The 17,500-nt window shown below is 42.5% G+C and overlaps 1 protein-coding gene across 1 annotated transcript; it reads right to left on the bottom strand.

Moving 5' to 3' along the window:
* Positions 1–3,950: 3,950 nt before the first annotated feature.
* Positions 3,951–16,344, bottom strand: LOC139639196 (hydroperoxide isomerase ALOXE3-like; the record flags this gene model as incomplete). Its single annotated transcript, XM_071513278.1, is given in 10 exon segments — positions 3,951–4,509; positions 8,878–9,048; positions 10,189–10,289; positions 10,579–10,694; positions 12,881–13,050; positions 14,336–14,422; positions 14,535–14,738; positions 15,803–15,946; positions 16,166–16,317; positions 16,320–16,344. Coding segments are annotated over 10 exon segments (1,350 nt in total), but the record flags the coding sequence as incomplete, so codon positions are not given.
* Between the last annotated feature and the right edge of the window lie 1,156 nt (positions 16,345–17,500).

Here is a 17,500-nt window from a genome sequence, read left to right as displayed (position 1 = left end):
TTAAGTTGTTTAAGGAAAAAGTGGTCCGGCCCGGTGCATGGTGATGATGAAATATGCTGCAGAGCAGCAGCATGGCTCTGTGACGGGTTTTTAATCATTTTTTTAATACAATGGAGTTCTATGGCTGCTGGGACATGGCTGCACTGGGCAGCGGCTACATGGACCAGACTTGTTGGCAAAGGATTTGTTGACGGTAAGCAATGCATTAAAAAAAAACACCGGCCTTATCCTTTAATAGGATCGCACCTCAAAGTCTGAGTTTGTGAGTTCTTGAGTTTGTGAGTTTGAGAGTCTAGATTTTGGAATTCAGCCGTTGTGTAGAAAATGACTTGATGTGAAGTCATGTGACCTCTGGAAGACATCTTGGCAGAGGACATCGCCCGTCCTCTCTCAGGACAAACTGAAGACGATGTGGCTGACAGCATTTCATGGATCAAAGTCTGTTGCTTTTCATCGCATCACTCCTGTCACTTCAGGAGGAAAAGATTCTACATTCGTCCTTCAGTTTCCCCACATTGCTAAACATGCTGTGTGGTTTCAGAGGGAAATGCTAAGAATGTTAAGAATCCATGTTTAGACGACTAAACAGGAAAACAGATGGGGTTGAGATAAACTCTGAAAGAACACAACAGTGCATGCTTTTGTCTGCAAGATGTAGAATACATGACTTGTATTATAATGCATTGTAATATTTCTGTATTATTTAAAGTCATAGCTGCACAGAATATTGCCAACACATTGCATGAATTGACGTTTTACTGATTACCTGTTTAAAATGATCAGTCAGTAATGCAATTTACTGGAATCCTCAAACAAGCTGATTATAAACTTTCAGCTCCTTTGCCTCCAAAATCCAAAGAAGCTGCAGCCAAACGCACCATTTATTCCAGTGTTATTATTCACGGTGTAGTCAGTATCAGCCAGTATTTCAAGATGTGTAAAAGTAGAATCCTATAACCTACATGGTGTTTTTCCTTGTAAACATGTCAGGTGATCTAACGAGAAACCACCTTTTTTCACATTATCAGGCGTTGTTCCAAGAAGTGTAAAATTATTTTGGTTTCTGTGGAATTTAGCAAACAATCACCCAGTGTTTCAAAACCACCTGTGATCTGAATGCTTTGTTTTTACAGTGACCAGTGGATTACATTTAGTATTTTTGTAATTAGCGTACTGTAATGCAATCCCCTTAAATGTAATCTGTTCTCCCCAGCCGTTGCTGTATTATCATTGGCTCTCAGCTCAGATAGACGTGCCTTCAGATTTTGTGCAATCATAAAGAAAATCAGTATCACACATACACAGCCTACTGCACGTAAAAATTCAATTAAGGATCACACTCAGGTCCGCAAATATAATGCAGTTTGGTCTCCAGTATGTGACCTTAAAGTAATTGATTTATAATGAACTTGTGTCATAGATCAGTGAGTCTTGGCTAAATAAGGTTGAGGATCACTGCAGAAAAGCTGAAGTCCTTATTCATCTCATGTATGTTGCCTTTATCACATTTCACATTTGATTTATGATTCTTTGACTCGGTGCTGTTCCGGGTCGCGGTTCATGTCAGTCCTTTCAAAACTCAAAAAGCTCAAAATCTTTTACCAGGAAAAGGTTCTTATATCCGATTTATAAAAACTTACTGAGGATGAAAGGTCTGTCTTTATTATGTGAGCGGTACTTTCACTTTACATCTTGAACTCAGTGAAGTGAAACCGAGCTGAGTCCATCCCTGCTGCTGTTACTGCTGTAGTTGATATAGGAATATCATGGAATATAATAACATGCACTCCTGTGCAGGTCTGGAAACTCTGGAAATGTATTGGAAAATGAATTTGTTAATTTCCAGATGTTTTGGAATTGCACAGAAGTCAGTTATATGTCACATATTGTGTTATTAGTTGTAGTGTAGAAAAATATTCAGTTATACAGCGATATGGTCTAGTTCACAGTCAGATTATATTATACTGAACACCAACTACACCTTTGTTATCAAGCAAGAAATAGTGTGGGATTATAAAATGGAAAATGTGTAGAAACCCTGAGTCAAATAATGTGGCTAAAATGTTTACATATATATACATATATACATATACACATACATATAGTATATATATACTGTATATATACATATAAACATACATATGTGTCTTTTCAAGGTTCTCATTTGACAGTAGTGTCTTTTTGCACTTTATTTTGAATCATTATACAGTGAATTGTTGACTTTCTGGTGCAGATCTAGATTGTTTTTATTCATTATGTTTTTATTCTGTTTTTATTGATCAATTTTCACCACTTGTCACATTCTGGGGAAATGCCTCCTACATCAGTGTAGTAAAGGTGCTACGTGTATCTGCTGGATTCCTTTACGGCACAAAACAGGGTTAGGGTTAGTTCCACTATTCTGACTGACGTTAGTTTACCTGGTCAGAGTGCAGAGCGACATTTTGGGACAGGAAGCAACAGGGTTTATGGGAAATGTCTTAATTTTGAGAGGAAACAGCTACACGTGGCACCTTTAACTACCTGTAAATGGCTTGTTAGCGTTGTTCTCTTTATCCATTAAAGTGGTGGCAGGGTGGCTTGTGGGTAGAGAGACTCCTTCAGCCATGTGACCCGGGTTCAAACCCCATGTTGTAACATCCTCCCTGCCTACGAGCCCTTGAACAAGTCTCTGAATCCCTTTCAGCTGTTCTGTTTCTGATCAATAAAGTATCATATTAAAACCTGACAGCAGCTTAACATACGATTAACTGCAAGCTACCATGTTGACTTGCAGCTAGTGCTAACTATTGGTTTCAATTATCAATGCTAACAAGCCGTTCTGTCTGGAGAGTTGGAGATTTACTGAAGCAGTGTGTGTTGCAGAGTGTCCAAAATGAGTTCTGTGGGCTTTTGAAAAATGCCAAAAATACTATGTTTTTTCCAGGCATTAAAATACATCCTAAAATAGCATCACCTTTGTAAATTCTAATCTTTTAGTTACTTTTTTGCAAACAAAATGCTAATCATTGTGGAAGGCTAACTACGATAGCACAAAGGAATTCATGAGCGACTTCCTTTACCTTTTTCATAGCGTTGCATTGAACAGTTATTACTGTTCATATCGTTATAGTTGCCTTGTTCTCGTTGTTTTCCAGTTGTTGCTAGCTACAGGCTAACGACTGCTGTAGTCCTCTTTCCCAAACAATTAGCATTTCGCTACCTAACAAAGTATCTGAAAGAGTAAAATTCACAAAGCTGTAAGTTGTTGATGTTTTTTTTTATTTCATGAGACAAAACACAGTAGCCTACAACTAGTAAGCCTGTTAGCATTCTTTATTTTTGACATTTGTTGCAAATTCCATTTATATTTTCCATCGGGTTTTAGACTACAGCTGAATGGCGGAAATGTAACTTTACAGACTACAAAATGATGTCAGACTTCACCTCTTTCCTGTTTATATTCAGGATACAGAATGAGTTTTCAGGTGGTCGTGTGTAAAACCATTTCCTGTTTACAAGAACCAGGTAAGCTATTATCATGACTGAGAAACCTGAATAATTTATCTGGAATATAACAATATTAGCCAGGATACTGATGTACACACACACACACACACACGTGTGGTCTGTGTAACTTCCATGGTAATATTGAGAAAGTTCTGTGCTTTCATGTTTCTTTAGGTATTTATGAGACGGATATAAAGGTACATATAAAGTTTATCTTGCATTCTCTTAGCCTGGATATGAGCCATGATCCAGAATACTCTGTATGTAAACACAATCAGTTTTAATTCTTTTCTTTTTTTTTATTTCAGCAAATGTCATTAAAAGTTGGTCTGCAGTAACCTGACTGTCTGCCTCCATGGGTTTGTTTCCACAGTCAGGAGAGAGAGCAACGGAGCCAAAGAGAAACATTTATTGTAATGATAAAAAAAACAAAAAAAAAACACTACATTGAGAAAATAATCATTCTTTTCTTCATACATACTTTTTGCTGATTACTGACAGTGAAATATTCCATATCCTAAAAGGATGAGAATGTGATCTATTGATAACGCTTATTGATGACCGAATGGGATAAACCAATGGGATACCAGTTAGGGAGAGGAATTTGTTGGGTTTTATGGTTTTGTGGTTTGAATTTGTATTTACGCCTCCTGGTGCAGCATGAGGTCACCAAAGAGACACAGTTTTCCAGAAAGTAAAAGTTGTATGTTTTTGTTTTTTTTGTTTTTGTTTTTGTTTTGTTTTTTTTTGGGGGGGGGGGGCATTTCCTGGTGGGTGTAATTTCAACGTGGAAAATTTGCTAATAAGGTGAAAACATCATTTTTTCAATTCATTTTGACTTTAAATAGCCACGCTGTTCTCAATGTGTGAGGGACAGAGGTAAGGGTACGGAAGCTCCAGCATCCTGTTCCGCTCTGTGATGTCATCAGAAATGGCCTTGAGTTCAGCCTGCACCTCCTCCACCAGCCTGCGGGGGGCGCCGTCTCTGAACACAGCCTCCCGGTATTGACACAGAGGAACCTGGTGGAGGAAATTAATAATTTTGCTTCAAAGCATCAATATCTAATATCTGATAAAAGTAACAGCTAATACTGCAAAATTAAAGTTCCTCTATGTGTCATTTCAACAGAGGTGAGACTGAGAAGTCAACTTTGTCTTCTCTTCATGCATCAACTTTGGTTGAGTCCCAAGTCAGTCTCAAGTCTTAGGGAACAAGTCTCAAGTCAAGTCTCAAGTCTAAATGTAGATTACCAAGTCCAAGTCAAGTCCATGTCATTAATGTCAAGTCTCAAGTCTAAATGTAGAACAGCAAGTCAAGTCAGAACAAATCAAGAGTCCAGTATCTATTTAATATCTTAAAGAAAACTAAATATCTAGGACTTTTCAATGCAATATGGTTTTAATAGGATAAAAACTTGGTAAGAGCATCATGAGTTTGATTTCTATAATCAGTTTCAACTTCAATAAATTCAATCATTCCATACAAATTCAGAAAACAGAATTTAAATTCAGTCGTCTGCTGGAACAAATCTCATCACTTTCAATCTAAGTCATTTACACAAACACAAGATCTCAAGTCAAGACTTTAGAAACCTTTTCAAGTCATCAGAGTACAAGTCAGAGTCAAGTCCCAAGTCACCAGAACCCAAGTCAAGTCTCAAGTCTTCTCTTCATGCATCAAGTCAAGTCTAAAGTCCAAGTCATGTGACTCGAGTCCTCACATCACTACCAGATTAATGTTACTATCTTGGTCTATTGCCTGTAAACCAATAAGAGCATGTTGGGAGATGATTGGTCTCCTCTATCTCACAGTGCAGAGGAGGCGGGGCTTCACAACACACAACAGGGTTAGGGTTAGAGACCTTCAAAAATACCAATGGTATTTTAGACCTTCAAATAAAATAATAACCATTGGTTTTGTTGTGTTTATATAGCTGTTTTGAAGCCTTGTTCCAATAAAAAAAAAACTGGATAATGTTTATGAAATATTTTAACTTGAAACGGGTCCAATTTGACCCGAACACAATAGGAGGGTTAATGTGTGTCAGCAGAATATTGAACAGGGGAACATAGGACCTTGGGAACATAGGACCCTGGGAACATAGGACCTTGGGAACTTACGACCTTGGGAACATAGGACTCTGGGAACATAGGACCCTGGGAACATAGGACACTGGGAACATAGGACTCTGGGAACATAGCACCCTGGGAACATAGGACTCTGGGGACATAGGACCCTGGGAACTTAGGACCTTGGGAACTTAGGACCCCGGGAACATAGGACCTTGGGAACATAAGACCTTGGGAACATAGGACCCTGAGACCATATGACCTTGGGACTTAGGACCTTAGAAACATAGGACCCTGGGAACATAGGACCCTGGGAACATAGGACTCTGGGAACATAGGACCCTGGGAACATAGGACTCTGGGAACATAGGACTCTGGGAACATAGCACCCTGGGAACTTAGGACCCTGGGAACATAGGACCCTGGGAACATACCCTTGGAACATAGGACCCTGGGAACATAGGACCCTGGGACCATGGAACCTTGGGAACTTAGGACCTTGGGAACATAGGATCCTGGCAACATAGGACTCTGGGAACATAGGACATTGGGAACTTAGGACACTGGGAACATAGGACTCTGGGAACATAGGACCCTGGGAACATAGGACCTTGGGAACTTAGGACCATTGGAACATAGGACCCTGGGAACATAGGACCCTGGGACCATAGTACTCTGGGAACTTAGGACCCTGTGAACATAGGACCCTGGGAACATAGGACCCTGGGACCATAGGACTCTGGGAACTTAGGACCTTGGGAACATAGGACCCTGGGAACATAGGACCTTGGGAACATAGGACCCTGGGACCATGGAACCTTGTGAACTTAGGACCTTGGGAACATAGGACCCTGGGTATATAGGACCCTGGGAACTTAGGACCTTGGGAACATAGCACCCTGGGAACATAGGACCTTGGGAACATAGGACCATGGGAACTTAGGACCCTGGGACCCTGGGAACATAGGAACTTCGGAACATAGGACCATGGGAACTTAGGACCTTGGGAACAAAGGACCTTGGCAACTTAGGACCTTGGGAACATAGGACCCTGGGAACTTAGGACCTTGGGAACATAGCACCCTGGGGACATAGGACACTGGGAACATAGGACCTTGGGAACATAGGACCCTGGGAACATAGGACTCTGGGAACATAGGACCCTGGGACCATGGAACCTTGGGAATATAGGACCCTGGGAACATAGGCACCCTGGGAACATAGGACCCTGGGAACATAGGACCTTGGGAACTTAGGACCCTGGGAACATAGGACCTTGGGAACTTAGGACCCTGGGAACATAGCACCCTGGGAACATAGGACCCGGGAACATAGGACCCTGGGAACATAGGACCTTGGGAACATAGGACCCTGGGACCATGGAACCTTGTGAACTTAGGACCTTGGGAACATAGGACCCTGGGTACATAGGACCCTGGGAACATAGGACCCTGGGAACTTAGGACTTTGGGAACATAGCACCCTGGGAACATAGGACACTGGGAACATAGGACCCTGGGTACATAGGACCCTGGGAACTTAGGACCTTGGGAACATAGGACTCTGGGAACATAGGACCCTGGGAACATAGGACACTGGGAACATAGGACTCTGGGAACATAGCACCCTGGGAACATAGGACTCTGGGGACATAGGACCCTGGGAACTTAGGACCTTGGGAACTTAGGACCCCGGGAACATAGGACCTTGGGAACATAAGACCTTGGGAACATAGGACCCTGAGACCATATGACCTTGGGACTTAGGACCTTAGAAACATAGGACCCTGGGAACATAGGACCCTGGGAACATAGGACTCTGGGAACATAGGACCCTGGGAACATAGGACTCTGGGAACATAGGACTCTGGGAACATAGCACCCTGGGAACTTAGGACCCTGGGAACATACCCTTGGAACATAGGACCCTGGGAACATAGGACCCTGGGACCATGGAACCTTGGGAACTTAGGACCTTGGGAACATAGGATCCTGGCAACATAGGACTCTGGGAACATAGGACATTGGGAACTTAGGACACTGGGAACATAGGACTCTGGGAACATAGGACCCTGGGAACATAGGACCTTGGGAACTTAGGACCATTGGAACATAGGACCCTGGGAACATAGGACCCTGGGACCATAGTACTCTGGGAACTTAGGACCCTGTGAACATAGGACCCTGGGAACATAGGACCCTGGGACCATAGGACTCTGGGAACTTAGGACCTTGGGAACATAGGACCCTGGGAACATAGGACCTTGGGAACATAGGACCCTGGGACCATGGAACCTTGTGAACTTAGGACCTTGGGAACATAGGACCCTGGGTATATAGGACCCTGGGAACTTAGGACCTTGGGAACATAGCACCCTGGGAACATAGGACCTTGGGAACATAGGACCTTGGGAACTTAGGACCCTGGCACCCTGGGAACATAGGAACTTCGGAACATAGGACCATGGGAACTTAGGACCTTGGGAACAAAGGACCTTGGCAACTTAGGACCTTGGGAACATAGGACCCTGGGAACTTAGGACCTTGGGAACATAGCACCCTGGGGACATAGGACACTGGGAACATAGGACCTTGGGAACATAGGACCCTGGGAACATAGGACTCTGGGAACATAGGACCCTGGGACCATGGAACCTTGGGAATATAGGACCCTGGGAACATAGGCACCCTGGGAACATAGGACCCTGGGAACATAGGACCTTGGGAACTTAGGACCCTGGGAACATAGGACCTTGGGAACTTAGGACCCTGGGAACATAGCACCCTGGGAACATAGGACCCGGGAACATAGGACCCTGGGAACATAGGACCTTGGGAACATAGGACCCTGGGACCATGGAACCTTGTGAACTTAGGACCTTGGGAACATAGGACCCTGGGTACATAGGACCCTGGGAACATAGGACCCTGGGAACTTAGGACTTTGGGAACATAGCACCCTGGGAACATAGGACACTGGGAACATAGGACCCTGGGTACATAGGACCCTGGGAACTTAGGACCTTGGGAACATAGCACCCTGGGAACATAGGACCCTGGGAACATAGGACTCTGGGAACATAGGACCCTGGGAACATAGGACCCTGTGAACATAGGACCCTGGGAACATAGGACCCTGGGACCATAGGACTCTGGGAACTTAGGACCTTGGGAACATAGGACCCTGGGAACATAGGACCTTGGGAACATAGGACCCTGGGACCATGGAACCTTGTGAACTTAGGACCTTGGGAACATAGGACCCTGGGAACTTAGGACCCTGGGAACATAGATACGCCCCCCCACAGCGCGGCCTCACGTAATCGGTGGCGGGCTGGGACAGCAGCGTCAGGGCGCTCAGCACGCTGCAGGTGGAGCTGACGTCCGGCAGGAAGGACAAGATGTCTGCCTCCGTCACCGTGCCTTTGGCCTGGGGAGGAGGACGCAGCATGGAGGCCGGGCAGTTCGGCATCCACAGGGCAAAATCCAACTGGAAGACACAGAGAGAGAGAGAGAGAGGGGGAGGAAAGAGAGGGAAGACAGGATAGAAAGAGACAGAGGGAGAGAGAGAGGGGGTGGAGGAAACGAGTGAGAGAGAACAGTAAAAGACTTAAAGTAACAAATCGGAGATGTTGACTTTAAATGAATGGAAAGAAAGACACAAAACGTCTCTGTTCACACTGCAAACAAAATGAGATCAGAGATATTTAGTGAGAGAATCAGGAGCTTCCAAGCACTAACAGATGAAGAAAAGATGAAAATGATATTAAGTGACGGGAGCCAGACTGTTTACATTGCTGCAAGTTTTGTGCGTTTATGTCACAATTTCCGGGGGAAGGAGAAAAAAAGACGAAAACTGATCAGTCGAACGGGACACTGCTGAAAAAAAGATTCCTCTAATCCCTGAAAGGTTTTTGATATTTTGATATCTGGATATTTGAAAGATATTTTAATAGATATTTTAATAAAGAGAGGGATGATAGAGTGAGAAAGAAAGAAAGAAAGAAAGAAAGAAAGAAAGAAAGAAAGAAAGAAAACTAGAAATAATCGCCTCGCAAGGACAGTCTTTATTTATTGAACATATATAATTAATGTGATTATTAGGTCAACTTAAAGGATTTTGGTGTCTGCAAAAGTAAGTGACAGCACTTCCACCGTTTCTGCAGAATGACCCAAGATGGTTTTCTCAGCTACAGTGGTAAGCAAAATATTATGATGTCACAGTGAAGTTGACCTTTGAACTTTTGGATATAAAATGTCATCACTTCATCATTTTATCCTATTACACATTTGTGTGAAATTTTGTCATAATTAGCGTATGAATTCTTGAGTTATGGCCAAAAACGTCTTTTGTGAGGTCACAGTGACCTTGACCTTTGACCTTTGACCAGCAAATTCTAATCAGTTGTCACCGGTGCAGAGGCATAAAAAGAAAGAAAGAAAGAAAGAAAGAAAGAAAGAAAGAGGATCTGAAATCAATAATGGATCAGAGCTTCACCTGGACTCACCTGCTCAGTCTGCTCTATGCTTTGTACATTAGCTGCAGGATTCACCCACTTTATCCCAATGATATATTATGATAATCTAATAAATCTTAATAACATTTTGATCCTCGGTGCGTCTGTCATACCTGGGAGAAGTTGACAGCGGCGTGTAAAGCCGAAGAGCAGAAGACGACCACAGTGACAAACTGACAGACTTCTGCTTTGGTCTGGAAAGACTGAGGGAAACCTGAGAGAAGACAGACGGGCCGATCACTTTCTTACACTGAGCATTATCTGATTCATCAACAGAATTAAAAAAGATCACTGACTTTACCTGGACAGCAATAATCCGACATGAACCAGATTAAGACACCAGTCTGAATAAGAAATTCCCATGTAAACAGCATTTTCTGATTTCCTTCTAATCCCTTAACTGTTACTTTTAATGAAGTACTTTTTAAAGGATTTGAGAACTTATTCCACCACTAATACTGGGACACACACACACACACACACACACACACACACAGCCTCACCTGAGCTCTGGGTGAAGCCGTGTGTGTTTATCTCTCTGATCCAGAGTTGAAGTTCGGAGTCTTGCTGGACGTCGTCGTCTCCGGTGTAAAACAGATCCACCCAACTCACCACAAACCTGACACACACACACACACACACACGCGCACACACACACACACACACAGGCTGGATCCAGTCAGTTATGTGCATAAAAAACTGATTTGTAATTTTACATGAACTGTTTGAATATTCACAGCATTAATCACTTGCATGGGAAGATAGATCAAACTCCGCCCATGTTTTTTTTAATTATAGTATTGATAGTATTGTATTATTTATAATATTTAATATGTATCAGCTACTATTTTTCCTAGAGGGTATTCATCTGAAAAGCAGAATTACAACCTACACATGTGTAAAGTAACTGTTAACACAGGACATAAGAGATTTCTGTAATCAGTCTCCAAAATTACAGAGATGGAAGCAAAGATGCTCTATACTCACAAGATGACGCATTACAAGCTACACCAATGGTATGAAACGGTTTACACTTCCTGTCTCCTAAGTGGGCGTGGTCGCCTCTCCCCCCCATCCCCCCACCTCGTTTGGAAGTGTTGTGAACGTTGTGTGTTTTATTATTAAGCAAAGAAACACAAGTTTTATTTCAGTTTTTATTTCAGTTTTAACATTTAATCGGCAGCACTGCAGTGAAACCAGACCGACGGGAGATGTGATGATGTTGCCAGATCTGTCAGAGTGTGTTGCTGAGACAGAGACAGGTCTCCAACAAAGTTCATTTTCTCCTGATTTGATCTTAAAAATGCCATTTTAGTGTCAGAATGTTCGGAAGATATGCGGCTTGTGAAAAATGGGTCCGATATTTACTTCGGTGACTATGGGGCGAAAGAATCGGTCATAATCTGTTGCTCACGTTCACTTCTCCCATTGGAGTGAACAGACTCAGGACCTGCCACCAGTCTCCTAAAGGGGCGGGGCAGTGGAGAAACCCATGTGACACAGATACAGGAAATGACTCGCAGTTGCGCCGTCTCGTTTCTAAACCGTCTCTGATGGAAGTGTCTGCTGTCATCACACCACAAATGTTCCATGCATCACACTGTACTTAACTTCCTCATGATGCTCCAACAGCAACAAGACACAAAATAACACAAAATTCACAGACAGTCTCTTAACTGTCCGTTACACAGTCTTACAGCAGGGAAAGAGTCTTTTTACTGAGGCACAGTCTGTATAAACAACTGACATGTAGTGATGGATGATCTGCTTATCTCAGGATACGATTCAATACATGATATGGGGTTCAGGATTCAACAAAACCACAATACCATGTAATAAATAAAAGTTCAGTGACAACAAAGTCTGACTGGGCAGAATTCTGTTTATTTCTGAGACTCAAATCTTTCCAGCGATGCCATTGGCTGCTAGAATGTAAACAACAATTTAAAAATGTCATTACAAAGTGACAATAATATAATTTGGATGGAGAGCTTGTGAAACTGTGATGGTCAAGAGTCTCATTAGTGATTACTACAGCAGAATAACATGGAGCTGATATCACCATTCATGTTCCTGACAGCAGAATAACATGGAGCTGATATCACCATTCATGTTCCTGACACAACATACAGACCGACACATTTTTGTATCACGACATATTGAATTTAGATATATCGTCCCATCACTACTGACGTGTCATATTCACTAAAATGACAGACATGCTGTTATAATTAGATTAAACATTAAAAAACATTTTAAAAATGTATTACATTATATATAAAAAATAAACGAATCCTGTCTGAATAGAGCTTTAGCCAGATAACGGTGAAAAAAGTTTGTATCTGTCTTGATGCACTTCACTTAAACTCGACTGTTATCTCTCTGAGTGTCAGTCATAACAATAACAATAACAAAGAAAAATTGTAGGTGGGGTATGAAAAAATATCTAATTGCGATTATTTTGACTGATATTGCAATTGCGATATGATTTGCGATATTAGAGGGAATGATAATTTTTACATCATTATTCTCATTTTCATTGAAAAACGTATTAAAATGATTACGGTGTGATTTTTGCGGGGATCTGTACCAAACAAAGATGTTTTCTTCAGTCTGTAGAATATGATGTGTAGGCCAGGACATCTCTGCAGCACCACAATATTTAATGTAAAATGCTATTTTAACACATTTCGCCTTTGACAAATATTGCGCCTCCTGCGATTTGAAAATTGCAGTAGGCCATATTGCGATTTTGATAAAATTTCGATTAATTGTTCAGCCCTAAGGTGGGGTGTGTTTGTTTACCTGTGCAGAGCGCCCCAGACCTTCAGTGCGTCCTGGGCGTAGTAGCTCTGTGGCAGCTGGTCCACGCCTCGGTCGGCCAGGTCGTCCGGGACGCACAGCGACCGGTACTGAATCCTCGCCGCCGCCCGGGAGAGCAGCACCGGCAACGCCTCCAGACCGCAACCGACCGCCTGGAAACAGGAACAACATGCTGCTCTTCATTCAGTCTCCATCTTTGTCCCTCAGCCTCACTGCGGTGTTTCTGCTCTGCTCTTCCCACAGCACCACCTGTCAATCAAACAGTGTGGGCGGAGCTTGGGTTTCCTGTTGCTGCAGTTTGAGTTTCTCTTTCCTCTGTCTGTTCAGCCATGGTGGCTATCACTGCTCAAGCTAACTACCCAGTTCTTCTTCTTCTGTTGATTCCAAACAAACCGGAAACGTTAAACGCATCACTTCCTGTGCAGCAGAGGATTTTTCCCAGGAAAGAGCGACCAGACACCGGCTGTTTAGAACAGACAGTGAAGAAGATTTATGAACTGGAAATAGATCAGATCACTAGTTAGAGCAGAGAGAAAGGAGCAGGACAGAGAGAGACACGTAAAAAAATAAATACCTTCTACCCCCTTGTCCTTCGTTCTTAATTTGCATTTCTTTTTCCTGGTACATGATCAATGATGAAATGCCTCAAATGGAAATGTATTTATGCCACTTTGCATACACAAATATACACCCACACAATCACAACTACACCTGAGCTAAAACAGCCAGCACTTACAGTGCTGTGAGGCGTTTTGGCCACCATCTGCCATTTGGTGGACAAAGCTGTCCACCAAATGGCAGATGTTGAGGTGATGTCATGCAAGTCTGTGTTGGTCAATAAGCAGAGTAACATTAAACTGACAGATTTCAGATTTCAGACGTGATCTTTTCTTCCTTACACATATTATTACCGTCTCTCCCTCACCCTCCATCTGCAGACGTAAAGCTGCCACATGTCCTTAAGATACAGATGAGGAAAAAACTAACAGGGATTTTGGAAAAAAAAAAAAACTTAAAAGGAGAGAAAAGAAAAGGTTGAAGGGGGTTCAGGTTTACGTAACGCAGTAACAGAGCGACACTGGGATTAGTAACCGTAATGTAATTACTGAATTTGAAATTGTAATCCCTTACTGTTAAAAAACAATCACATGACGGTAACGCGTACCGCCCAACAGGCAGAGGCTGCAGCTTTGACAGTTGTTTGAGAATTGTTCAGCATTGGCGAAGGTTTGACTCTACTGAGTGACTTCTACTTATAAATCTAATCATAAGTCCTTTATCAAAGTGAACAGGGCCAAAGTGTCCTGATGTCCTCACTTCATGTGTCCAGACCTCAAACTGGTCCTCACAAATTTAGTGATAAAAGTATACACACACACACACACACACACACACACACACACACACACACACACACACACACACCTGGGGACGTACCTTATCAAAGACCCCGTTCGGAGCCAGCAGCGAGGCCCTGGCCTGGACGTTGATCTGCAGCGACGTCCGGACATGTGGCATCAGCAACTGACCGCAACAACAGCCGATCAGAGAGACTTAACAACACATTCTAACTCAACATGGAACAAATTAATTGTGTATTGTATAATTTCTGCAGACTATCCAGCGCAGGCTGTACCTGGTGCAGCGGGTGCACCTCCGGCAGCTGCCTGAGGGTGGCAGCGCAGCACAGCTCCCCCAGCATGTGGGTCTTCAGGTAGTGGGACACCAGCTGGTGGCACTGGAAATTGGCGTTGTGGACCCACATCTTAGCCAGTAGCCAATCACAGGTGGGGTCAGAGGGCAGGAAGACGGGGTTCTGAGGACCGGGCGTCTGCTGCAACTGGAGGAGGGAAGACCTTATTGATTGGTTGATTGGTTGACTGATTGATGTAGTGCTTAGATAGCTAGATAATTAATAAATCCGGAGGAGAAATTGTGGTAAATCTTTGTGCAAGAATTTAAAGACTATGAGCTCCATCCCAGCACTACTTGCTCCTTTTTCCAGTAGATTGTAAAGTTTTAGTTCTACAAACATTTCTTGAGGCAGAGCGGCTCTGGAGGAAGAAATAATCTGATTGGTTGAGATAAACCACAGTGGGTGGAGCCAAAAAGACATTTTTTCTGGCTTATAACATCAGACTGAAGCTCAGTGAAAAAGGCAAGAGTTAAGAGAGGAGGAAGCTAATATTATGAAGCCTAGCGCTCTGCTGCTAACTGAAAAAATACAATCTATCCATACTAAGTTATCTAGGTTAGCTAGTTAGCTAGCTGCTGATCTTCAACATCATGACTGAATGAGTCATTGTCATTTACTTTTTTTTTTATATATATATTATATATATTTATATATATATTTACCAGAGTTCCTTCTTTGCAATTCAAATTTGTTAGCTAACTTGCACTGTGGTTATTTGGCTCGGCCCATTAAGGTCAACCACAGAATTTGAAAGGATACGGAACGGTACACATAAAAATCGACCATCCAGGAGCGTTGATTTGAATTGGAGGGACAGTTCTATCCATTCAAATTCAAACTCAACCAATCAGATTATTTCTGCCTCCTGTCTCTGAGAAACATTTGAAGAATTAAAACTGCACTCTGTAGTCCTGGTGGATCAGATGCATATTGTTTACTTGATCATTCAAATCCAACCTGAGACCTTCGTCACACATCATCCCCCTTTCTCTCCCAGTCTTCCTGTCTCTCTCTATCTAATAAAGGCAAAATGGCCAAAAACAATTTAAAATAAACTCCAGTCTTTACTAAATAAACTCCAGTCTTTACTAAATAAACTCCAGTCTTTACTAAATAAACTCCAGTCTTTACTAAATAAACTCCAGTCTTTACTAAATAAACTCCAGTCTTTTGCGAGCAGCGTCACAGCCGGCCGGCCTCCAGCTCACCTGGATGGCGATGGGCTTCAGCTGTCCCTGCTGGTTCAGATGGAGAAGGCACAGCGGAGCGCAGAGATACGTCTGCTTCCCGTTGACCAGGTTGGCCGGGACGCCGTCCAAAACCTCGTAGTCCAGCAGGTAAACACTTCCTTTCTGTCAGACAGCAGGGCGAGGAGAAGAGAAGAGCGAGACAGGAACCTTTGCGGTTTGAATTTCATTGTTATTTTACCAGGAGACAGAATGTTTGTTTGACTTTTAATGCCCAAATTAACTTTATTCAGTTAAATTCCCAGTATTTTATTTAGTTCCAAACCAGAATACGTACCTTTTCCCAGAGCGCGTGTGTGTGTGTGTGTGTGTGTACGTGCACACCTCTAGCTCCTCCTCCAGAGAGGAGCGGTCGGGCAGGAAGGGGCGGAGCATGTCGGAGGTGACGGACAGGTGTGCGGGCAGGAGGCGGGTCCGGCGCAGCAGCAGAGGGTTGCAGCCGTTCAGAGTCTGGTAGCCGAAAAACCAGTCGTCCGCCAGTGAGCCTGAACAAACCCTGAGAGAGAGAGGGCCGTGGTGTGTGTGTGTGTGTGTGTGTGTGTGTGTGTGTGTGTGTGTGTGTGTGTGTGTGTGTGTGTGTTGATCAGGATTTAACACTTCTCATTTTTCACCTGAATGTTTTCAACACTGAAGAGCTTCATTCCAAAATGAGAAATCCACTAACTGATGCCTATTCTGCCAAATTATTGAAAAACTAAAACAAATTTACTACAAGTATTGCACTAAAATACTAAAAATTTTAAAAAAAATAGTTACAACTCTGTTCTGGATGTATAATTTATACCTGTGGTACTCTCGAACCCAGTGCGATATTCTCTAAATCTGCACATATTTCTGCACATATTATTATTATTATTATTATCATTATTATTATTATTGACTTCCATAGCTTCCCATCAGTGTAAGCTGTCAGGTTCCAACAGAGAGTCATGTGTGTACTGGATAGAAAAGAAACCTATTTGTTACATTTCTATTTTTAATTTTTATATACTACTTACACATAACTTGCTTTATAGAGCCTACTGCCTCAAAAAGAGACATGTTCCCTAATTCTACTTGTATAAATACTCTACTTGTAAAAAATATATGTACTACTTTTTTATATACAAATTTGTGTTGTTGTATGTGCAAACTGATAAATCTGATTACACTGAAGTTCGGGCCTTCACTAACAATAACGTCACATTTCACAAATCCTCACTCTTTTAAACACAGTGAATGATGGTATTGATTTTTTTCCTTCTGTCCAAAATGAATCTATACGTTTTGAAATTGAACTGTTCAGCTGTTCTTGCTCTCTGTATGTTTTGTGCTCTGGTGGAGGCTTTATGCTGAAACCTGTTAGCCTGATGATGCCAAAAATTTTAAAAAAAATGGTAAACTGAGACCAAGTCTTGTTGTGGTCTGGATTTTTGGAGTGCCGCTGTCCCATGTTCCTCACGGTTCTCTTCATGTTTTAGCATTAGCAGAGAGTGGCCAAAAAGGGCCACAAGAGGAAGCACACCTGCTCTACATTGGAATAATTTTTTTCCTTCCTGTCCAAAATCAATCAATCTATACATTTTGAAATGGAACTGTTCAGCTGTTGTTGCTCTCTGTATGTTTTGTGTTGTGTGTTTTCCTACTGGCGGTGCTGTTGTGGTTCCCGTTCAGAGTGAA

The sequence above is a fragment of the Centroberyx affinis genome, unplaced genomic scaffold (assembly GCF_046629955.1).
Source record: "Centroberyx affinis isolate AG114_WGS23_722 - 3 ecotype Tasmania unplaced genomic scaffold, CSIRO-AGI_Caff_v1 ptg006938l_1, whole genome shotgun sequence".
In the NCBI taxonomy this organism is placed as follows: Eukaryota; Metazoa; Chordata; class Actinopteri; order Beryciformes; family Berycidae; genus Centroberyx; species Centroberyx affinis.
The sequence above is the reverse complement of the archived record's forward strand: the minus strand, read 5'-3'. Positions and strand labels throughout refer to the sequence as shown.